Source organism: Muscardinus avellanarius, assembly GCF_963383645.1.
Source record: "Muscardinus avellanarius genome assembly, chromosome: 18".
In the NCBI taxonomy this organism is placed as follows: Eukaryota; Metazoa; Chordata; class Mammalia; order Rodentia; family Gliridae; genus Muscardinus; species Muscardinus avellanarius.
The window spans coordinates 36051304-36076781 of record NC_137804.1 but is presented as its reverse complement, the minus strand read 5'-3'; the positions used below and the strand labels follow the sequence as shown (position 1 = coordinate 36076781).

Below are 25478 nucleotides of genomic sequence, written 5' to 3'. Positions count from 1 at the left end.
ATGATCCCCTGCCCTCCATTAAGATGAGGACACTGAGCCAGACATGCACACCTGGAATCCCAGTACTTGGGAGGCTGACACAGGAGGATCGCAAATTCGTCTGAGGCCAGCCTCAGTAACTTATGCTTGGGGTATAGCTCAGAGATAGCACGCGCCTGGGTTCAACCCCTAGTAAACACACACACAAAGGATGAACACTCCAATCCAGAGAGACCAGGTGACTGCATGGAGGAGGATCAGAGCTGTGACTCCGTGGGTCATAACGGGGCGGCCGCTTGCATTTTCTCCACGTGCACTCCCTGCACGGGCTCTCTGTGCAGTAAAGATGGAGGAACATCACACAGCTGCTTAGAAGGCCTGTACCTGCGCCACTACCGGCTTCACGGTAGGTTCCTTAAAATGCTTCCCACTCTTCCACCTCATTCTATCCGCACACGCCCCACGTTTCTGCCCTCAATGACAAATGGGAGTGTGGGAATCTGTGGACAATTTCCAGAACTGCCTGGGAATTAAAAAAAAAAAAAAATCCCTCTAACACCCAACCTAGACCTGTGTCGTGGTCCCTCAGCATCACAGAGATAGTGGAAATATGCCCGGATCACCGGTGCCCAGTGCCCATGACCTTTCCTGGGTACCATTTTGTGCTGACGTATCTCAAGTAACAGGTTCATGCCGAGTCCCGCTCTGGGCTGGGTTCATGTGATCCACAAATCATATCATGAAATCTACTGTAATTTTCTGGGGTTGTGGCTCGATTATTTCTCTTGTTTTAGAGACTTAGCTGTAAGAGGGTCATTCATTCCTGTATTCACTATGAGGTCAAACTACTTCCATTCTGGGTGAAGCCAAGTAAGTGGTCTCATATAAGGCTTGCGCAAAAGCTTCCTGGACCCAAGTTCTATGAGGAACAGTAGGGTAAACACTTGCTGAGAACCTCCGGCAGCCAGCCAGCCGACCTAGTCCCTGACTCCCGGGGTGGCCCAGGCAAAAGGACACCGACCATTAAACCTCCTTAAAACAAACCCAACACTTGGGAGGTTGAGATAAGAGGATTGCGGGCGTGAGCTGGCTCTGGGTAACTTAGCAAAATACTGTTTCAAAATTTTAATTTTAATTTTAAAGAATGGCTGAAGGGTGTGACTCTTTGGTAGAATGTTCCTCGGTTCAAACTCCCAGTTCGGTTAAAAAAAAAAATCTCCCTAAGACAGAGTTCTTAATCTGGGGCTCCCGAGGGGCTCTGGAGAGAATTCAAGGCAGACCATGACTTAGATGAGAACACAGTACGCTGCTCTCTTCACTCACCTCTCAAAGGCGCCATTTCTCTGCATTCCACGTTGGCAACGCCCCTTAGCTGGGGCAGCCTGGTGTGCGGTCGGCAGCCGCCGAGTCTAGTGGTCCCCAGACCTGACGCTAGGTCTCGCTACTCAAAAGCCTTCATCAAGAAGCAGGCCAATCAGTATGTCACCATTTTAGAGTAATTCTATACTACCTTAGGACGACTGGCTTCCTGTATAACCAAACATTTTTTATTATGCATCTAAAACTCTGAGAGGAAGCTCATGGGAGCCACCAGATGCTGGAAAGGATCGAGGGTGCTCAGAAAGTTAAATACTCCTAGCATTAAGGATTACATAAGCCGGACACAGCAGTGCATGCCTGAAACCCCAGTACTTGGGAGGCTGAGACAGGAGGACCACAGGTTGAAGGCCAGCCTCAGCAATTTAGCAAGACCCAATTTAAAAATAAAAAATAAAATAGGGCTGGGGTGTAGCTCAGAGGTAGAATGCTCCCTGGATTCAATCTCAATTATAAAAAAAAAATACCTAATTATATGCTTTTATGGAAAATGTTCTTGCGGTTGTGTGTAAAGGTTTGATGAGAGAGCCTGGCCTCGATGTGGGGGGCTGTTTAGTGGAGAGCAGAGTCGTGTTTGAGCTAAAGTCTGATCAATGAGCAGGTGTTATCCCGTGAGCAGGAAGGAAAGAAGCTAGGGTGTGTCCAACAGAAAAAACAGACTGTGAAAAAAGGCCCCGAGAAGGGAAAGCTAGAGAGAAAATAAGTGCAGTCCCCGAGCAGAGCAAGAGCAAGGCCAGGAGCACTGGAGCTTGGCTCATCCCGGGAGTCTGACTCTGGGGTCACACTGTGCTGATGCGGGGCACCCTGGTCAAGGCCGCCCTGAGCTCTGCCGCACACCAGGGCAACTGCTCCGAGGATTTAAGTCCTTAGTGTCTTAAGCGTTGTAACTTGCAGCCCCTAGACTTTTCTTCTACACCATGCAATGGCACCTCCTCCATTGCTGGGGCTGAGTCACAACTCAGTTTCCTTCAAGCTCTGTGTTGCAATGGCCATGGAAGTTTGGAAACCATTGCTGCTGTGCGTATCTCAGCGCTCCACGTGCAGGTGCCTGGGAAGGGAGAGGCAGAAGCTGAGTTCTCCGTGCTCCCATTGCGCAGTCTAGGCTTTCCCACAGGAGTGCTCCTGACCTCGCCTGCGTCCTAGGAGTCATTTTTCTACAGGATGTCTCTGTTCTTCTGTGACCTCAAGGCTATGGGAGACATCCATGTCCTGTGCAGGAAAAGGCATTGTTGGCACTAAGGGAGGTGCCAAAGGTCAGAATGAGTCACCTTCCCAGCACCGGAGATCACAGCTGCCTCTTGGACTCTGGGTGGAACGCTGGGTTCCATGCTCCCTCTGGCTTCTTCCCCATAACTTTAGGATACTGTGATTTCTTGCCAAGACAGCACAGTGGACTCGTCCCGCCTTAACTGAACACAGCATCCTTCCTACATGGAGCCTCTTAACTTTCCTGCCTGGCTCCAGTCAGACCCCAAATAAAGGTTTGTACCAGAAACCGGACTGCAGATCAAGGGTGGGCAGATTCCCACGATGTTTGCAGTAGAGCAGATTTCTCCTGACTGGGTCTCCTGTTTCGTGTTGCTGTTATTGCTGCAAAGCAGAAGCTGTGTCACTTAAAATGGGCCCTAAGGCTGCCCTTGGCAAGACTGGTACCGAGACACCATCTGAGACGCAGGAGCCCGTGAGCTGGTATTATAAGTGATCCTAGGAGCCATGGCAAGAAATCCACAGAGATGGGCCATGCTAGGCTCCAATTAAATAGCTTACTTGAGATGCCTAGGGTTCACTTGGTCAACGCCCCCTTACTGTTTTTCGGTTGGTCCTTAAGTCATTTGTCTCTTAGAAACAGTCTTGATACCAGCTATGCCTGAAAGGAGTGCTGGACTCGCCTGACACCGACCTGGTGAGCCCGACCCTTGGGTCCTATCCTGCTACCTGCTGCTCGTAATGGTCACAGTTCTGCTGAGGGAGAAGTGGAAGGACCATCCACCTCACTGCAAACCCAAGGTAACATCTGAATCAACCGGTTGCTTGGTAAAGAGGCCTTACCTAGTATGGTTTCAGGGTCTCCTTCACCCAGGTACTGCCCCGAGGCAATGTCTGTAGAGCTTGGTCAAGGGACCCAAAAAGGAAACAGGGAGCCAGCCTGCTATTTACACGAAGGGGCAAGGGAGAGGCTGCGCCCTCTAGTGGCCCCAGTTGGAAATTCAGCACTTGGAAGAGGCTGAGCCTGGTTCTCCTGGCTGCCTCTACTAAACAGGTCCAACATGTTCCAAAGGGCTCCAGCTTCTCAGCTGGCAGATGAAAACCTAGAGCTGTAAATGTTCAGCATGTTCCTCACTGAGAAGCTCATCTCTTCCAGGAAGCACTGAAACCACAGGGCTCTGGCACTGGAGGGCAGTTAGAGTCAGACACGCTACAGGCGGTGCCAGCTCTGCACAGGCACAGATCTGAACGTGACAGCAGAGACATTCCCGTGGGTCCAAGCCAGTGCTCTGGAATCACGAGCCGCGCAGGAGTGGAGCCGGCAATAGTAAAGACACTGGCTGTGCTGAGGAGGAAGAGGAGGACGGAGGCCTCTACGCAGCCCCTGCTGCTGTCTTTATTACAGGTGACTCTGAGCCACACAGGCCGAGAAGGTGACACTCTCTTATGCCATGAGAAAGCAAGGGTGCTACCCATACTCCCAGACATGTAACTGTAGAAAACATTTTGGACCTCCCCGGGTCGGCTCAAGGGATGATCACTGGAGGAATGGGGAGGATGAATGGTCTTGTCTCCCAACTGTAATCCTCCCGTGGCTCTAAGGAGATGCTCACAAACTTCTCAGAGCCTCCTGCTGCATGGGCTGCGAATGCTAGTTAGCAAGAAAGAAGTGTGTTACTCGGGGAGGAAGGATGCTGTTGGCCTTTATTAATTTCTAGACTGTCATTCCCAAGCACCATGGCGCCCACATAAATAAGCCAAATGTCAGAGAAGATTTTTTTTCTGGTGAGCAAAGAAAAGCAGAAACTGTAGGAGGGTTTCTAATTCCACCTCAAAGATCAAATTCTGCCTACCTGCCTGGGGACAGAGAGGATTAAGTAATTAGGTAATATTTATAAAGTGTGAAAACGATTGGCAGTCCTCGTGTCAGTTATGGTATTGGCTCCACAGCTCCCAAGCTGCCATAGCAATGGTACCTGGGACATCCTGACAGCAGTGGTACCCGGGACATACTGACAGCAGCCTGCCACCCTAAGTGCCATGTCTCTGCTTTAGGCTGCTCGTTGAGATAGTGAGGAAAAACCTGCCTCCATGGTTTGTTTTTGGAAGTGAATGCTTTCACCTAAAGTGGCTTTTGGTCAGAGTGGAAGACGGCTTCCCAAATACCAGAAATCTCTCTGATTTCAGGTCCTGGGAATGGTGGGAATCTTACTTCAAATGCTCCCCTATACTCTCCCCATAGACTGCCTGGCCTGGCTAGATGGTAAGTACCCCAGCTATCCAACTCCTGTGGCAAAAATCTTATATTCCTGGCTATCTGACATGCTTAGTCCATCCACCAATCTACCCACCCAACTGCCCATCCATCTATTCGTCCACCCACCAACCCCTCACCCATCCACCTACCAATTATATTATCTATCCATCTACTCAACTTCTAATCCATCTACTCATCAATCATGCCATCCATCCATCCATCCACCCACCCATCCTCCCACCCATTAATCCATTCACCCATGTTCCCATCCTCCATCCACCCATCTATTCATCTTCCCCTCCATCCATTCATCCAACCATTCATATATCCACAATGTTCCCACTCATCCATTTACCCATTCATCTACTCATTCTAACATGTATTATGTATTGCGGAGGTATCAGTCATCATAGCACCTGTTCTCTAACCTCTAACGAGAGAGAGAGAGATAGAGAGAGAGAGAGAGAGAGAAACTTAAAAAGAGAGAGAATAATACAACAAAGAAGAGAAAGAGGAGGAAGAAGGGGTAAAAAGACAGTCTTGCCTTTCATGCCCTCATGGGGCTTATGGAAGAGAGAGAGAGAGACAGACAGACAGACAGACAGACAGACTAACTTAGCTCATGGGCTAGTGGAAGAGCTAGGTATTAGAGAAAAACATTCCTGTTGTGATAAGTGCTCACGGGAACGGCAACTGTGTCCCTGTGCAGTGGTTGGCTGAGACAGTCAGGGAGCTCCCCTGAAAGGGGAGCCCTGAGCAGAAATATGGTGTCTGAGGACCGGCACCAGAAGCCACAGGAAGTGCTGTGCAGCATGGGGGTGGGAGAGGACAGGGCCCGAGGGGCAGATCATATGAAGGGCAGTGGAGTTCCGTGGGCAGGCTTCACCGAGTACAGTGTGGCCTCACACTTTCTCAAGAAAGCACGGTTCTGAGACGCATCCTCTGATGTCATGTCCTGGGGGATGGGTGGTCATGAGCAGACAAGGCCGCCGCCACTCACCCTAGACGGGAAAGTGCAGTGATTTGCAGAACACTTTCCATGTCTTGGACCTTGTGCTCCATGTCCTACAGACTGTCACATTGAAAAGGCCTGAGTCTAGAGAGAGGTGTTTGTGATGGTTATTTCTATGTTAGAGACAAGGAAACAGGGCGTAGAGACCCACTGGGCAGGGTCACACTGGAGTCAGTGGCTGGCCTGGGACTTGAGTCCAGGTTTGCTCAACTCCCAAATCTGCACCCTAACCTGCCTCACACTGTCTCATCAGTCGCTGAATGAAAGACGTGCACCTCCTGTGTGGCCCACAGATTCAAGGACATGCAAGATCCTCACTCCAGAAGGCCTCCCGGTTCACACCAAGTACGTGCACCTCCCCGGAACTGACCCTGTGACAAGGGCCTCAGGGATCTGTGCCCTGAGCACCCAAGATGACCAGCGAACATAAAGCCAAGTGGGAAAGACTGAGAGCAGATTCCTTTTGGGAAGGAAAAGCACGAGACCCCATAAGCATGCTTAGTTCTAAAGCTCCTCCACTTGGGAGGGGTACCGAGCTATATTGCTCAGGCAATGGGATGGCATCTGAAACAGGTCACCACTCGGGGATCTGCCCGGTTCCATGGATAATGGGCAGAGTGCTGCATTTGGAGACGGTAGGATCTCGGTCCACATCTGGGCTCTCCTGCTTCGTGGATGAGCGGTTTTGGATGAGTCCTGTAGGGAGTGCGAGACCCTTCGGCTGTTAAGGAGAAGCTCTGACTACACTTCTCTTCTTGCTCACCCCACTTGTCCTTTATCCTAATGATTAGTGAACCTCCCAGAGCGGCTCTGCTCCAAAGTCCATCCCTGACTTCTTTTACCAGGTTCTTGTTCATTTGACCTGGAGTATCCCTTGATGCCTCCTACTGACCTTGCAGACTCTCTGCAAGTCCTCTGCAAACGTTCCTCATACTACTGCTCAAGCGACAGGCTGCCAGGCCTGTCCAGGTCATTCCACAGCATTGCTTAAGATCCTCCAAGCTGGGAGTGGTGGCGCAAATCTGCAATTCCAGTCCTTGGGAGGCTGAGACAGGAGGATGGCAGGTTCGAGGCCAATTCATGGTAACTTAGCAAGACCATATCTCAGAATACACTGTGTGTGTGTGTGTGTGTGTGTGTGTGTGTGTGTGTGTGTGTGTGTGTAGTTAAGATGTACAACACCTCTAGGTTCAATCCCTATTACCACAAAACAAAAACAAAATCCTCCAAAGGCTTCCCATAGCTGTAACAATTCATGACATTTACCAATTATTCATTATAAATTATTCATCCAGCCGGGCGTGGTGGCGCACACTTGTAATCCCCGCGCTTGGGAGGCGGAGACAGGAGGATCGCGCAGGTTTGAAGCCAGCCATGCTGGCTTAAGAGACCCTGTTTCCAAATAAAACTATAAAAAAAATGGGTTTGGGAGTGTAGCCCGGAGGTAGAAGCGCTTCCAGAAACCCCAGTACCACCAAAAAAAAAAAAAAAAAAAAAAAAAAAAGAAAGAAAGAAAGAAAGAAAGAAAAGAAAAAAAAAACAAATTATTGGTAACTTCAAGACCAATTATTCAAGACTTGGTAAATTGTAAATTCTAGACATTTACTAAGAGAGACATTGCCAGCCCCATGTGGCTCTTGACCACCTGAGCAGCCTCTTCTTGGATCTGCTTCCCCCTCCCTCGCAAGCCCTGCTGGTTCCGGTGCCAGTGACCTTTCCCGCCACCTTTCGGCAGAGGGCTCCTTGTCACCTCCTCCCCATGGCCTCCCCAGCTCCACTATCCATAGTGCGCTGCAGGAGGGGCCCTTGAAAGCGAGACGGCAGCTGGGTCACCTGTGGACCTGCTCCTCTCTCCCCTCAGCATGTCAGCATCTCAGCTGTCATGGTTGTCCAACCTATAATCCTAGTATTTAGGAGCTTGAGACAGGAGGATCACAGGTTTGCAGCCAGCCTCAGCAACTTAGACCTTGTTTCAAAAAAAAGAGAGAGAGGTGGGGGTGTACACACACACACACACACACACACACACACACACACACACACACACACGTGAACTCCATGTGAAGGAACCCCTCCTCATTCACTTTTACAGAGAATTTGTTCATAGCAGATGCTCAGTAAACCTCTGACGGGTGGCACTGCATCCTGGCAGAGGTTGTTTTGAGGATTAAATGAAAACAGATGTGGATGGAGGGAGCCAGCATAACATCTGGCACGCAAAAGCCCCTTCCTAGTCTTTTCCAAACCACAGGTGCTTATGCATGGCTCCCAAAGTCAATATCCATTTCAAAAGCAGCTGATGATACCTGACCCACGAAAAGAAACTTATAGGCCACAAAATATGAAACAAAATGGTCAATGCTTGCTATGATTTAATTATAGCTCATTTCAACCAAAGCTCATGTCGGGGCATGGCCCAATGGTTTCAAGAGGAGGCGGGGCTTGTAAGAGGGGATGGGGTCCTGGGGGGGGTCCACCTTCACGAGGGATGACTGTAGTTTCCCTGGGGAGAGAATGGTTCTCAGGAGAGCCTTTGCGGCAAGGCAGGTCAGCTCCTTTGTCCTCTCTCCCTCTTCCACAAATGCTTGTTTTCCTAGTCTTCTGCCAGGAGGACCCATCAGAGTCAGGGCAGATCCTGGCCCCTTCCCAGCCCCCAGAGCCATGAACCAACAGAAACCTCCTTCTTCTTCTTTTTTTTATTTTTACAAATGACCCAGTCTTGGGTATTCTGCTGTAGTAGCAGAAAACAGACTAAGATATACTATGTGAAATGCTGATACAGCATCAATATTATGGCACCCAATTGAAGGCAACCTACACCAATTCTTATGTATTTATGTGAAATGACAGTAATCATGGAGTGCCCGAGCACTTAAAAATTCTTGATAGAGCATAGCAGGACCTTCAAAAGTATGAGAACCGAGGATGTTGTGGAGTTTTAATACAGGGCTATGGTTTTAGCCTTCCTTCTTTGGCAAAGCCAGGTGCAGTGGTGCATGCCTGTAATCCCAGCACTAGGGAGGCTGAGACAGGATGGTAGCTTTGAGGTCAGCCTCATCAACTTAGCGAGGTCCTCAGGAGCTTAGAAACCCTGTTTGGAAATGAAAAATAAAAAGAGCTGGGGGTTCTGGGGGGTGGGGGATAGTTCAGAGATAGAATGCCACTGAGTCCAATCCCTAATACAAAAATATATGAAGTAATTAATTAGTAAAGGTGATGAAAGTTAGAAAGAAGGGGATAAAAAATATCCAAGGAGCTGCATAAAAATATCTATAGTTTTCTTCATAGTTCTTTTCTGTGCTAAAGTTTCTAGAAGCAACAGAACACCTTTCTGGAAGTTTCTGGGAGGGCTGCTGCCTACAAAGGAATTAAATGTGCATATCAGAGCTTCTTTTAATAAGATAAAGTAACTCAAGCTCATTAATCTGGTGAGGGGAAATGATGACACCGAAAATAGAACAACATTAATATTTTTCTCTCAAAATAGCAGAAAACCATGATTTCAATGTCAAACTCGTTTTTAAAGCAATCATGGATTTGCTTTTTTGTTTGCTAATTTAGGTAGAAAATGTGACACTCTTTCTCAATGCATTCTGATTTAAAATTGGCTAGTTACTTAGGCATTCTTACACAGCAATATATGTCCTTTAAAAACAGCTTTTCACCAAAACAGGAAGCAATCTTGAACATTAAAAATCGAGCTAAAAACAGATCCCTCCATCGGCAGAAGCAAAACCCACTTTCCAGAAAAAAATAGGGCTCTGGCTCATGAGATTGGAGGGTAGGAGGGTTGCCCGGCATCGCGTCCCTTTCCTTTGCTTTTATTATATTATACAGTGTCGCTTTAATTAAGCCATCAGATCAAATTATCAGATCAAGTAGTTTTGATTCCACTGTGGGCTGAACAGGTTTCGTTAAATTAATAAACCATATGTTTCATGTTGTTGGAAGCAAAGTTATTTTTCTCCATTTGCTGTTCCCAAAATCTTCACAATAGACAGGATTCAGCACTTAATCACAGAACGAGCTTCCATGAGCGGGGGACGGGTTGCAGAATAACTGACATGACAGCCCATTAAACCCCAGCGTCTGTCCAAGTTATTTACCGACAAAGGGCAGAGTGGCAAATTGGATGTCCCCGAACCATCCACTGAGCCTAAATATCGTTTCCATTTCCTGGAACTAAAGCTTTAGATTTTTTTATGGATGACATCCATTACATCTTTCTGCAGCAACAATCCAATATTAAGATGACTTCCCCTACCCCCCTCTTGGTCTCTACGTGCCTGGGCCCCTTGTACTTGGCCCGGAAAGGCTGGATTCTGTCTTCTGGCTTCCAGTATGTCCAATCAGCCCAAGCGTGAGTGGGATGGGGTGCATCCACTCCAGGGCCCACCACAGAGATGCTCTGTGATCGTAGCCAGGGGTGCTGAGGAGTGATGCTCTGTCAACTGGGGCTCTGATCAAGTGATAAGGCGATGAGTAGTCAATTACAAAGTTAAGAAATTCCTAATTGGTCCTAGGGTTGCAGTGGAATGGAAGGAAAAACAAAACCAACCAATTCACAGGCATGGTGACTCCCACCGTACCTTGGTAGTGGAGATGGAACCCAGGGCCTCGTGCACGCTAAGTACGTTTTCTAACACTGAGCTACATCCCCGGCCTCGCCATCACCTTTAACACTCTCATTATTTACCTTAATTAATTAATTAATTAATCTGCAGTACTGAGGATGGAACCCAGGGGCATTCTAACTCCAAACTACACCCCAGCCCTATTTTTTTTTAATTCTTTATTTTGAAACAGGGTCTCACTGAGTTGCGAAGGCCTCGCTAAGCAGCTGAGGCTGTCCGTGAACCGCGGTCCTCCGATTTCCGCCTCCCGAATGCTGAGATTACAAGCATGCGCCACCACGCCCAGCCTCTCAGTATTTACCTTAAAAGCAACCTATGCTTTTTCCAGTTTAGTCAGCATCATCTCCTGGCGCTGGTGTTCATAAACTGCAGTTCCCAGGCCAAATCTGTTCCGATCTTATTTGTGTCAGGGAAATTTGGCTGGAAGACGTTTCCCACACCCATTTATATATGGTTTGTGGATGGCTTCATGCTACCATGGGGGAGTTGAATCACTGCAGGAGGGACCAAAGGACCTACGAAGCCACAGGTATTTATTATTTGGCTCATGACCAAAACAGTGGAATAGCGCCTGCCTCACAGAATTACTTTATTTTTCTCTCTTCTGTGATAAAAGTACAACAAAAGCATCGGCCATCATACTTTTTTGGGCACTGAAAGCTCCGATCATAAGATGATAGGGAATGCCAATCAGATCAGCTTTGTACTTTGTGAATTACTGAAGACTACGGAATCCCACCTTCCCCTTTGAAAATATGTTCTCCCAGAAGATGGGCGAAGGGGAAAGGACCGTCCCACCGCCTTGCCTCTTACTGCTTGTCTCTAAGGTAAGTCACTGAGCCCTGGGGGCAATCTGATGATTGTGGCGGGGACTGGCGGCTTTCTGCCTGTGGCTCCCTTGAATTGCTCCCGTTTTCTTAGGGGTGGAGGAGGGGCATTTGGCCAGGCAGGGCTGCATGGCATGTATATTTAAAAACAAAAAGCGGTCCCTTCATCACTGGAGAAAAAAAATCAAAAGTACAAAGGTATGCTGTTTCCTATATACTAGGAAGGCTACACACACACACACACACACACACACACACACACACACGCACAGAAGAAAGAAAAAGATGCCCAATAGCCAGTGTTGGCAAGGACAGGAAGACAACAGAACCCTTGTACACTGTTGGGATCACACACCAGCGCCGCCACTTTGGGAAACAACTTGACAGTTCCTCAAAACTATAAACCTAGAGTTGGCGATGTCCTGAGTTTTTAATAGAAAACTTCAGGGGAGATGTCTGCAAGAAAATTATTCATAATAGGCAAAGAGGAGAGAACTAAAATGTTCAATAACTACTATGTGGACCAGCAACATGTGGCCTATCCATCCAGGGCTGTATTATTTGTCCATACAAGGGAATTAGTTTCTGATCTGTGTTCCCATTAACATGGATCCCAAAATATGCTAAGTGAAAGAAGCCAGAGACACAAAGCCATATATTCTGTGATCTGCCCAGAACAGATAAATTCAGAGACAGAAAAGTACACTGGTGGGTGGTAACCCAGGCTTGAGGAAGGGATGGCGGGGAAGGTGGGGAGGAGATGAGGCGTGAGCCACTCCTCGTGGGGATGGAGTTGCTTTTTGGGTGATGAAAATGTTCTGGAAGTAGGTAGTAGTGATGGTTGTAGAACACTATGAATATACTAAAGCCCGCTGAAGTGGACACTTAAAGAGAAAGAACTTTATGACACACAAATCAAATCTTAAAAAAGCTATTAGTACACAACAAAACAGACATACTATTCAGCAGTAAAAAGGAAAACCTACAAATCTAAGCCAGAACACAGATAACTGGAGTCCTAATGCCACGTGAAACATGAAATCAGGCCAGGGGGTGCCGGCAGAGACAGGACCAAGAGCTCAGTGTAGACAGGAATGAAGACATTGCTTGAGCTGTTGGAGAAAAGTCCCTCGCCCGGATAATAGCGGTGACGACAAATCACCAGATTGTACATGTGCAAGACCTGAATTTAATGGTAAGTAAATATGTCTCAAAAAGTCTGTAAAAAAAGAAAAGAAAATGGGTGGGTTCAGGATATAGTGCTGTGGCGAGCACTTGAGGCATGCATGAGGCCCTGGGTCAAATCTTTTAGCAATGTACAAAAGAACTCAAAAATAAGAAAGGGAAACTTTTCAATACTGCTGGCAGAGGTATAAAGTGATACATATAATCATCTTAGGAAACTGTCCAAAAATATCTAACCAATCATAAATATATGTACACTCTGGGGGAGCCATTTAATCCTGGGCACACACCCGATAGAGAGGTGTCCATAGATTCATAAAAGGCATGCTGCCCTATTGTTTTGTGGGTGGTACTGGGGATCAAACCCAGGAAGTTCTACCTCTCAGCCTGCCTGCCTGCCTTCCTTCCTTCCTTCCTCCCTGCCTTTCTCCTGCTGGGGATTGAACTTAGGAACCTTCTACCTCTGAGCTACACCCACAGTGCTGTTGCTGTTCCTTTGTTTTGAAACAGGGTCTCCCTAGGTTTCTGAGAGTCTTGCTGAGTTGCTGAGGCTGTCCTTCATCCTGGGATCCTCCTGTCTAAGCCTCCCCAGTACTGGGATCATAGGCTTATGCCATGATGCCATGATGTTCGACTTTTTTTCTTGTTGTTGTTGTTGTTGTTGTTTTTTAATTTTGAAACAGGATCTTGCTAAGTTACTGAGGCTGGCTTCAAACCGGTGATCCTCCCATCTCAGCCTCCCGAGTCCTGGGATTATAAGTGTGTGCCATCACACCCAGCTCCAATAATCTTTATTCTCATGTATACTATGAAGGGCCACTCAACTCTGGAATGGCCACACAAAGAACTACATCCTCTTTATAAGGTGAGACTACAATACACCAATAAAAGTATAAAATAAGAGTGTAAAAATAAGATTATGTTAAAAATAAAAGAATTGCATCTGCATGCTACGGCACAGGTAACTCTCAGTAGGAGGAACACAGGTGGTCTGTGTATTTGACAGGTAGGGCCAGCGGAGCCAGGGCCCAGTGGGGCGGGCCCGGGAGCACAGTGCTGAGAGCTGGGCGCCGGGCGGCGTTTCTCCATCTGGCCGTTGGCTGCTCAGGTGTACTGAGTTTGTGGAATTTCATCAAGTCATGTTCACATCACACTTGTACTTTTTGGGGTGCCTTTGGGAGTAGCTCAGGAGGCGCCGCCCCAAAACATGTTATTTTGGATTTCACATAGAACGCATCTGGGGAGGGACAAGTACGGGGCTGCTTTATCTGGGTTTCCCTTATCTGTCTACAGTCAGATCCTCTAAAAGGAAGTCAGTGGTGATGCGGGCCTTGCCTGGGAATTCCACTAACCCCGGAGACCAACTCGCATCACAGGAGGGAGGGTGGAGGTCGGCGCCAGCCGGCCAGGTGCCGTCACAGGCCACCACCTCTCCCGAGGACCCACGAGGACAGGTGACTCCTGTCCCCTGAGCTACTGCATCTCCTCTCTATCACACGCAGGCTCCTAGATCCCACGGGGAATTCAGACTTCACTATTCTGTGCAATGCCCCTGTCTGTGTAATACATTTGTAAGCCTTTTTCTTCTGTTAATCTGCCTACTGACGATTGATTTTATTGACTGGGTTATCAGACCTTCACAAGGTAGAAAGCTTTCCCTCCCGTACAAAGTAAAAGATTTAGCCAGGACTGCACCTGGATCTCCTCTCTCGAAACCTCTGGAAAGATGAGCAGCTCTTTCAATATTCTCACATCTTAAGAGTCAGTCATGGACGCCATGACATTTGGAACAAACTCTGTAAATGAAGAAGTGACACCCACTTTTAAGGATGGGTCCACGCTCAGACCAAATTCAGAGTAAGTGCACTGAGTGGAGGATCTTGCCAACTTTGAAAGTTTTAAAATATATTTTGGAGCTGGGCTTGGTGGCACATGCATGTCATCTCAATCCTTGGGAGGCTGAGACAGGAGGATCGTAGGTTCGCGGCCAGCTTCAGCTACTTCGTGAGGCCCTCTGCAACTTAGGGAGACCCCGTTTCAGAATAAAGAATAAAAATAGGGCTGGGAGTGCAGCTCTGAGGTAGAATGCCCCTGGGTTCAATCCTCAGTACTGAAAAAAAAAAAAAATGGTACTGGTAATTGAACCCAGGGGCATTTTACCTCTGAGCTACTTCCTAGCCTTTTTTCCTTTCCTTTCCCTTCCCCTCCTCCTTCTCACCCTTATCCTCTTCCTCCTCCTTCTCCTCTCTCTCTCTCTCTCTCTGGTCTCACTAAGCTGCTGAGGCTGGCCTCTACATTCCTCTTGTCTCAGCCTCCCAAGTGCTGGGGTTACAGGCCTGCGCCACCAGGCCCAGCTCCACTTTATGTGCGACACCACTGTGTTCTCCATGTGTTTGCTTTGCACAGTGGTGATGCAGGGGCACACCCAGCCTGCGCATCAGTGCCACAGCCTCAGCAGTTCCGAGTACTGCATCTGTGCTTGCTTGTGATATAAATTCCTTTGTTATCACATGTTCTCCATATAGACCTTTCTCTGTGTCCTGCTTTTCCCAAGAAAGTTCTCTTGGGAAAAAGTCTTCAAGTTTCGATATTTTCATTATTTTTAGCTATATATTAAAAAAAATAGCCCAGGAGAGGTTTTCTTCTCCTATCACGCCTAGCCCATGCGGCTGGCAGCAGTGTCAGCCCCAAGGGACTTGAAGCTCAAGTCTCCCCCAAGGGGACCTGACAGATGAGCTCCTCAAAAACCAAAGGAACAGAAAGGAACGGGGCCACACGCTCAACTTTCTTTCCTCTTCTTTCAGCTCCTTTCCAAGATACAAGAGCCTGGAAAATGGGTGCATTCTTATCATGAAAGTGCGCCTGCAAGTACCTGTGGAAGGCAATCTGGTTCCAGTTCCTATGAAGTTCATATGCTAATAAACTGGCTCTTTTTGGTGGAGGTGAAAATACCCTCTAAAGAGATCTCCCCAAGTAAGTGACCATAGTCAAAAGGCCGCAGTCTACCATAGCCTTTCCCATAGCACCTGAGCCCATAATTCTGCAGGAGGAGAGCAAGGGAAGGATGCCTCTTTTCACCTCAAAGCGCTAGGCTTTGAGCAACCTCATTCCCAAGCTCCGTGTCACAATTAGGACAAATCCCAGAGCCAAGGAGGACAGATAAGAGAAGAATCAGACTTCTGAATCACCTGGGATAGAAGCACGTGTTCATTCCACAGAAGAAAGTAGACGCGGAGAAGATGAAGATGCCTAAAGATGACAAACTTGTCTTATCAGACATGGGCTCTGAACTGTGAAACAGAAAGTGAGTGACTTCCAGTCGGACGCAGAGCCTGAGTTGGACCTAACCTGGCGTGGCTATGAGCAGGGCCAGAAGCAGCTCAAAGGCCTGACATCTGAGCTCAGAGAAAGATCTGCCTCTCACCAGGAAACAGTTAAAAAGTACAACATTCTCCAAGAGCCTTTGCTAGACACTACTAAGTAGTTCCAAAATACAATGTAAAAATACAGAAAGAATGACTGATCTGTTACTAGTCAAAAGGGCATTTTTAATTTTTTATTTATTTATTTTTATTTTTTATTTTGGTGGTTCTGGGGTTCCTGGAAGCCCTTCTATCTCTGGGCTACACACCCAGACCTATTTTTACATTTTTATTTGGAAACAGGGTTTCCTAAGCCAGTGCGCGCGGCTGGCTTCGAACCTGCGCGATCCTCCTGTCTCTGCCTCTCAAGCGCGGGGATTACAAGCGTGCGCCACCATGCCCGGCAAAAGGGCATTTTTTAAACATACCTATTTAACCAAAGCTATTCCCACAACACCTTCTATTTATCATCCAGACAAGTTTCTTCTATCAAAGGAGCATAGGCTCCTACACCAAGTCCCCATTTGTAGCAGGCTTTGAACGCTGTTTAATTTAAAGCTGTTTATGACAAGGAATCTTCCTGGGGGCCAGGCACTTAATCTGAATTTACCTTTCGAAGCTTCTGTCCCTAGTGGGTTGTCCAAGAAGTCCGCCATGTCGTGGTTCCAGGCGTCACGGACTGCAGACTTGGACACCACCCTGTCGTTCAGAGCCTGCTGTGGCCGGAAATTGTTTCTGAGGTACTCCACTGACTTGACGTGGTCTTGCTGCTCCGTGGTGAAGATGGAGTAAAAAGCCTCCAGCTGGACAAAGACACAGAAAAGGGAGAGAATTCCACGTCAGTCAGAAATGCGTGACCCAAAGCAACTCAGGAGCAAGAACAATTCGCCTTCCTGGACCGAGGCTGGTGAGCCCAAGGACAGAGCTGCCTGCAGGAAGCGCCGACAGGGACACGGCCATGGTCTCTCTCCTGCAAGTTAAACAGGCACGCCTCATTTGAGTGCTGTAGGGAACCCTTGCAGTCTGTGTCTCACATAAAGACCTTCAGTACTATGGGAAAGAACACAGGATTATCGTGAAGCTGGTAGATGCCGGAGCCAGTTGGCCTGGTGTGAACTTAAGCTTCATGACGCATCTGCTCTGTGACCCTGAGCAAGTTGCTGGATTTCTCTGAACCTCCGTTCTCTCCAATACAGTGGTGACAGCCATAAAAGTATCTACCTGACAGGTCTTGGTAAACATGACATGTTGACCAAATACCCAAGCCGTGTACAGCACTCAGAACAGTTCTCAGCACACAATAAGCGCTCCATCAATATTTGTGATCTAATTCTCATTAACAAGCCTCTTTTGATGTTTCAGGGGTCTAGTTCAGCCAAGCCATCAAGTTTCAAAGTGCTAAATGCACAGGTAAATTAAATTGCCCAAGTTCAAAACCTACTAGATGGGTAGGCACAAACTATTCAGGCTATCTAAAACTCAAATTTATTCATATGTAAAATGTTTTGTCTGAGTAGAACTTATCTACTGAGGTTCTTAAAAGGATCAGGTCTATGTAATTTTCTCAGCACACAGTCAGCCTTCATTAAGGATTAGCTGCTAGCTGACCATGGTGGTAGAAGCCTATAATCCTAGTACTTGGGAGGCTGAGACACAAGGATGGATCGTAGGCGGTTCAAGGCCAGTCTCAGCAATTTAATAGGACCCTCAGCAACTTAGTGAGACCCTGTCTCAAAATAAAGAATAAAAAATAGGGCAGGGGGTGAGGCTCAGAGGTCAAATGCCCCTGGGTTCCATCCCCAGACCCGCAAAAATAAATACATAAAAAAATAAAAAAGGTTAGCTTCTATTACTATTTTTTCCTTTTGTGCCCCTAGAATTAAATCCAGAGTGCTCTGCCTTTGAGCTACACCCCAGCCTGTTTTGTGTTTTTGTTTTGCAGCAGTCTTGCTAGTTGCCAAGAGTCTCACTACATCGAGTGAGGCTAAGTTTTGTCAGAGTGCTCCAAGGATCATATTTCTATTACTCTTGGTGGCCTATAATGTTGAGATCATTAAGATCACGCTCCCAGTATGAGAGAGGCCGAGATAGGAGGATCGTAGGTTCAAGGCCAGTCTTACAGTCTTAGCAATTTAGCAAGTCCCTGTTTCACAATGAAGAATAGGGCTGAGGTGTAGCTCCGAGTTAAAATGCCCCTAAGTTCAATCCCTAATCTCACACACACACACACACACACACACACACACACACACACACGCTGTTGTGTGTAAGAAATGGGGCTATGATCGTCTGTCATAAATGTGTTGTTTCTGGATCACAAAGTGATTCTTGTGAGGCTGAGACGTAAGGATGGAACTAAAGACACAGATCATAGACCACGATGCAGAATGTCCAGTGACCAACTACAGCAACTCCATGAAGTAGGAGAAAGATTTTAGAAGGAACGAAATCAGGACAAGGAGCTTCCGTGCCCTCTGGCTCCTCCGGGCTGAGGGGAGTGCCGCCCTAGGAGACAGTGTCAAGACACAGGGATTAGGACAGTGCTTGTCTAGCAAGGCCCAGCGGGCTGTCTTATGCTTCCAGGGAACCGGGTAGTAGCTGAACTGGCATGTAGAATGAAATATGAAAAAGAGAACTCCTATCTAGATGTTTGTTATACTTTTATTAGTGTGCTGTCGTAAGATTCAAAGTGATAAATACTATGGCTGCGGTGGCACACGCCTGTCATCTCAGTACGTGGGAGGCTGAGACAGGAGGGTCGCAGGTTCAAGGACAACCTCAGCAAACAGTGAGACTCCCATTGACCTAGGGAGACCCTGTTTCCAAATAAAAATAAAATAGGAGTGGGGGTATAGCTCAGAGGTAGAGTGTCCCAAAAACAAAGAAAAAGTGATAACACACGCACACATCTCTGCATGTGTTTCCTTCATGTCCCACCTCACCTCTCCCTTTCGCTTTCTCCTACCTCACAGTTAGTGAGACTGACTACGTAGGTTTTTGTTTGTTTTTGTACTAGGGACTGAACCAGGGGGCTTTGGGGCATTCTACCTCCAAGCTATGTCTTCAGCCCTTTTGTATTTTACTTTGAAACAGGGCCTTGCTAAGTTGCTGAGTCTGGCCTCAAACTTGGATTCTCTCGTCTCAGCCTCCCAAGTACCGGGATTACGGGTGCACCGCCACGCTTGGCCGAATGCCAAGGTTTATACAGACTCTGGGCGGCCATCCCGAAGGTGGGAGCCAACACCACTGCTTCTCCAAAAGTCTCAGAGAGCCACACACCCGGTGAAGTCTGCCACCTCGTCTCTTTGCAAGAGAAAGAGATGGATTCACATAGTGAATAGCCAGGAAAAATCATAAGTGTATGGATTCCCCATCGACCCATCTCCCTTCCAGTTTTACTGCTTATGTACAGTGGAAGTAAACCGTGACAAAATGTGTTCTGTCTTTTCACCAAGGTAATAAAACTAAGACGGCCCCTCACCAGCCTAATAACAAAAGAAGCCCTTTATAGGGGATCCCCGTTTGCTAAAAGTCACTGCACTTCTACGATTTGCCTTCCTTCCACTCTTCCTTCTACTGTTACTTCTTTTTACAGAGAGAAAGCACACACCTGTAATCCCAGCTACTCAGGCAGAAGGGCCACAATTCCGAGCACAGCCAGGGGAACTTAGCCAGACCCTCTGTCTCAAAATATAAAATGAAAGGCTTAGGAGCCAGGTGTGGTGGGGCACCACCAATACTTGGAGGCTAAGACAAGAGAATTGCAGATTTGAGACCAGCCTTAGCAACCTGGCAAGACCCTGTTTTAAAATTAAAAATAAAAAGGGTTGTAAGATGTGGAATGCTCCTGAGTTCAATCCCTAGAAGAAACAAAACAAAAAAGCAAGGGGGAGATGTAGTCATGTAGTCAGAGTTAGAGCATCCTTGATTTGATTCAAATAGACAGGGAGAAAGAGAAAGGTAATGAATGACAGACAAATTAAGGAACTGGGCTGTTTCCTTTGTCTAAGTATGAGCTGCTCAGATGGGGACAATTGAAGATGTTGAGAAGTCACATTGACCCAGGGATGTGACTCACTGGGCAGGATTACCAAAATCAGACTGAATGCATCCCAAAATAAGAGCAGGTCTCTGTTTTGTTAGACAAAATGACTTCCTAAGATTCTATGAAAGGAATTAACAAAGACCCTCTGGAGACCGTCCACGGAAAGACCAACCAAACGTGATTAAAAGGCTAGAGAATAAATCCTGCAAAGAAAGGTTAAAGGAAGCAGAATTGTTTAGCTTGGAGAAAAGGCGAGTAAGAAGTAATTTGATTAAAGGCCCTGCGTGGGGAAGATGCTGACCAGCTCTTCTCCATGTCCGGAGAAGGCCAAGAGAAAGGAAAGTGGCTTAAATCAAAGCCAGGAGATGTGAGCACTCTAGAGGAGGGAGCCCTCAGCTTTCACAGTGATTTTTTTCCCCTGGTGGAGCTGGGATTGAAGCTGGAACGTTTTACCTCTGAGCTACACTGCAGCCTTATTTATTTTATTATTATTAATTAATTATTTATTTATTTATTTATATTTACTTTTTGGTGGTACTGGGGGTGGAACCCAGAGGCTTTCTACCTCCGGGCTATACTCCCAGACCTATTTTATATTTTATTTGGAATCAGGGTCTCACTAGGTTGCTGAGAGCCTCACTAAGTAGCTGAGGCTGGCTTTGAACCTGCGCGGTCCTCCTGTCTCAGCCTCCCAAGCGCAGTTATTTTATCTTTTGAAACAGGGTTTCACTTAAGTTGCTGAGGTCTCTCACGTTGCTGAAGCTAGCCTTCAACCTGGGATCCTCCTGTCTCAGCCTCCCAAGAACTGGGATTACAGGGTGTCCCACCACATGTGGCTTGCAGGATGACCTATTTTTTAAAACATGGACAGAGCTGTCATACATAAGCAAGTTCGCCTGGGAACTTTCTGAAAGAGACAGCAATCTGTCCTGAAATAGGCTTACCTCTGAGATGCCAGAAAAGGGCAGCCTGAGAGAGCGTCCCGGCAGCATGGCCCCGAGTTTACTCTCCACCAGACTTGTTTCTTTGACAGTGACCCTTCTGTTCTTCTAAGAAGTTGATTTTGGATGCCTTGGGAAGGAGTCAGTCACACAACTCTACAAAGAGGCGGGTTCTGAATTTAACATGAGACCGCCTCCACTTGGCCCACACTCAGAGCTCAGGCAATGTCTCAGAAGCGGGGCCACCTCCTTGTGCCTAACCCACTCGCCGGGATCCTGAAGTTAGGCCGCCATGCTTCTGAGAGCGAGGTGATGACCTGAGCCATATTACACTGTCAGCTGGCTCAGAGCTTCGCTTGAGACCACACAGACCTGAGAGGCGGACAGCTCAGCAGACTCATCGGATGCCCGCCAGCAGGTTGGCAGCCTTCACTAAAACCCTGCCATTGGCTCTGTGGGGGGGAATCGCCAGGGACCTGCCTCCTGGGAGGCTGCCAAGCTTGGTCCCTGGGCGAGACCTCCGGACACTTGGCTTGGCGAGGGAGTAGATGTTCTGCACTTAGGCAGGTGAGCAGTGATCTTTGGACCAGAAACCCATGAATGTCCCGAAGCGGGCTTGGTGTTGTTCCAGGACCCTCACTCTTGCCTTGGACTTCTGTTCTGTTTGATTTCAAGAGCTGTCACAAGACCATAATAAAAAGGGAGCCCTATCTTGGCCCTGGGGCGGCCCCTGGGAGCACAGAACGGAGTATAGAGACAAAACTGCACCTGGGCCTCTGACCAGTCCACAGGTTTGCTACTTCATCTGACCTTTCTTCTACACAGTGGTTCTTTAAACATGGATAGAAGAGGATACCACACCTCTGTCCAGATCAGTCCACAGTCTCCCATCCTTATCTGAGGGACCCAATGATCTGGCCTGGGCCTAATTCTCCAACTTCAAGATTTTTACCCCTGCTACCTACATTCAAAATTCTGTTTTTAAGCCAACATTATGGCACACACCTTTTCTTTTCCAAAACAAAAATAGAGTCTCGCCAGGCGTGGTAGTGCACGCTTGTAATCCCCGCTTTTGGGAGGCAGAGACAGGAGCATCATGCAGGTTCAAAGCCAGCTGAGCTGGCTTAAGAGACCCTGTTTCCAAATAAAGATATAAAAATAGGTCTGGGAATATAACCCAGAGGTAGAAGGGTTTCCAGGAACCCCGGTACCACCAAAAACAACAACAACAACAAAAACTCCCAAACCAAAAACCAAAATAGAAAGGGCTGGAGTATAGTTTAGAGGTAGAATACCCCTGACATACATTCTATTAAAAAAAAAAAAAAAAAAGGTTCTGATTTTTACCCTCCTTGACAAAGATGTGGCCTTGGTCAATGTATCTCTGCAATAGGGATAACAGCATTACCCATCCCTCACAGAGCTACTGTAACTAGAAAGTGAATTATTTTATATACAAAGTGTTTAGGAAGCACCAGGATCACAGCCACTGTTAGCCTTTATGAAGAATGTGGTACTATGACTGTAGTCCATGGCTAGAAGAATTGTAAGGTGCTATCTCTGCTTTCTGTTCTTTTCCTCCTTGTTACTTATATTTCTCAAGTATATTATGGGCTAGATACTTTGTTAAGTACTTTACAGACATTATTTTGTTCCCAACTTCCTTTCACCTTGAAATAATACCATTAAAGCATTATTTAACCATTATTAAAAATGCTACCCCAATGTCATTAACACTAGCAGCTAATATTTTTGAGCTTCTAGTATGTGCAAGGACTTGTGCCAACAATAGTATGTAAGCTGGATATAGAGCTACATACCTGTAATCACACCTGTAATCCTAGCTATACAGGAGGCTGAGGCAGGAGGATCACAAATTTGAAGCCAGTCTGGGCAAATTAGGGATACCCTGTCTCAAAATTTAAAAATAAACAAATAAGCTGGGCGTGGTGGCTCACCTCTGTAGTCCCAGTACTTGAGAGGCTGAGACAGGATGATCATAGGTTCTAGGACAGTCTCAGTAAGTAGTGAGGGTCTCATCAACCTAGTGAGACACTGTTTCCAAATAAAAAAAATACATTGGGTTGGGGGTTTAGCTCAGAGGTAGAATGTTCCTGGGTTCAATCCATAGTACCACAATAAATAAATAAAGGGCTAGGGGTGTAGCTCAGTGGTAGAGTGCCCTAGATTCAGTCACCAGTCACACACACACACACACACACACACACACACACACACACACACTGGTGTCTACCCTTTGTTATTAATCATCATAGAGACAGTAGCAGTTGTATTGACTAATAAGGACGCTGGGCTTAGAGACACTCGGCCACTTGATGAAGGAGGGGAGTGACCGGTCTTGATCAGCTCACACCAGACCCTTGATGGGCTATGGGCAGGACACTGGAAAGAGAGACTCCACAGTGGAGAGGTTGAATGTGGCAAAAACAGAAGACCTTGAACAATTTCCTTTAGCTGACCCAAGGCCCTTCTCGGCTAGGAACCCACCACTGGTGACATAAACCTCTCAGCCTGTCTTAAACTCTGAAAAGAACAGACTGCAGCCCAGCACGGAAAGAACTGGGGGCATGCCCGGGAAAACTCTCCACAAGGCCGCGCTGATCCGCCCTGCCCTCTTCCAGAGGCGGGTAATAAAAACACTTGGATTTATCTTTACTTTAATACAAATAATGAAGTCTTTATCATTTAGTAAAAATAAATGAAAGTTTTTATTTCTACAATATTAAATTGACTTTTTAACTTCTGAAGAGAACGTGTAAAACACTTCCTTCTTTTATCCCTGCTTGGGGAGTAGTAATTGCATTTTAACGGGTGCCGTTTCAAGAACAATTTTAACCTTGAATTGCAAATGTGTTGGCTGGAAGTGTATATAAATCATTTCAACTTAGTTTTTATTACAAAAGTATTACAGAGAATAATTAGTTTTTAATCTGTCAGAATCAAAGGGAAGTTGAAATCCATTCATGGCATTCGTGGGCAGCAGGAGCTCTTGTCCACAAGATGTGGGGAGAGGACCACTGGCCAGAGGGAGAGAAGTGGGAAAACCAGAAGGAATAGAATTTGGAACCATTAAAAGGCTGATATACAGCAGGCCGGTGGTGCATGCCTATAATCCCAGTACTTAGGAAGCTGAGAAAGGAGGATCACAGGTTCAAGGCCATCCTCAGAAACAGTGAGACCCTGTTTCAAAATAAAAAATAAAATGGCCTGGGGAATAGCTTAGAGATAGAATACCCAGGGTTCAATCCCCAGTATATCTGTATGTATGTATGTATGTATACATATATATACACATACACATATATATCAATATTAAAATTAAAGAGGCTGATATGCACATTTTTGTGTTTATGTATGTGTGATACTGGGAATTGAACCCAGGGACACTCTGTCTCTGAACTATACTCCCAGACCTTTTACAATTTTTGTTTTGTTTTGTTTTGAAACAGGGTCTTACTAGGTTGCTGAGTCTCTAAATTGCTGACTGGCCTCAAACCTGTGATCCTCCTGTCTCAGCCTTCTAATAATTGGGATTAGAAGTGTGCACCACCATGCCTGGCTTGAAATACACAATATTTTGAGGTATGGATACATAGTGGATTCTAAATAAAACCAGAGTTCATTACTAGTGCAATAAGAAACCTAAGGATAAGCTTTAGGAACTAAAATGTCCAACTGAAGGTCACAGAGACACTTTGGCTGCACTCGACCTTTGAGGAAGGACAAGGCAGGCCTTGTGAATCCCAGTACTTGGGAGGCTGACACAGGAGGATTTCAGGATTGAGGACGGCCTCAGCAAGTAGGGAAACTCTCGTCAACCTAGCAAGACCTTGTTTCAAAATAAAAATAAAACAGGGTAGGGGTGTGGCTTGTAGGTAGAATGCCTCTGGGTTCGATTCCCAGTACCACCACAACAAAACAAAATAATGGGCCCTATTCAGTTTCCTGTTATTAAACTAGACAATAGTGACAGAATATTAAACTCTAAATAGCCTTGAGCATCCAGAGTTGTATTTACTGAACCATGGCTGCAAAAAATAAACTCAGGGAAGAGCTCGCTAAGCACGGGGCCGTGTCTCTCCTATAGCTACGGAGCGTTCTGCACGAAGCAATGACAGAAAGGCCTTCTACAGAGAGGAGAGCATCTCAGCAGGAGTAACTCCGAAAGCTCTCCCTTGGGGTTAAAGGGAGCACCCTCGCCCTGCCACTTAGAAACCGCCTCTGTTCACACGCAGCACACATCAAAGCGTTGGATGTGAGACTTCCTGAATTAAGGGCTCGCTAGCCGCCAAGGCCTTGAGATACGAGTGCAGAGCTCAGCAGCCAGGAGCCGTGTTAGAAGTGTGAACGGCTGCCAGGCGTGGCGGCACATGCTTGGAATCTCAGTCTGTGGGGGTCTGAGACAGAAGGATGGGAAGATTGCATGTTCGAGGCCAGCCTCACCTACTTAGTGAGGGCTTCCGCAACTTAGCAAGATTCTGTTTCAAAATAAAGACAAAGAAAATAGAGCTGGGCCCCCACACACAAAAAGTTACATAAAGTTAATTTTTGCCAGGTATGGTGGCACACATCTGTACTCTCAGTACACAGGAGGCTCAGACAGGAGGACCATAGATACAAGGACAGCCTCAG

At 46.8% G+C, this 25478-nt stretch overlaps 1 protein-coding gene across 2 annotated transcripts in view; it reads right to left on the bottom strand.

The window, feature by feature from the left end:
- Positions 1-25478, bottom strand: part of PTPRG (protein tyrosine phosphatase receptor type G) — a gene marked incomplete at both ends in the record, with an annotated part of 780672 nt that overhangs the window by 127295 nt on the left and 627899 nt on the right. For both annotated transcript variants that reach the window (XM_080714880.1, XM_080714881.1), the window contains one exon: positions 16450-16642. In XM_080714880.1, the coding sequence (XP_080571006.1) occupies positions 16450-16642 (193 nt within the window). The remainder of the gene's footprint in view (positions 1-16449; positions 16643-25478) is intronic.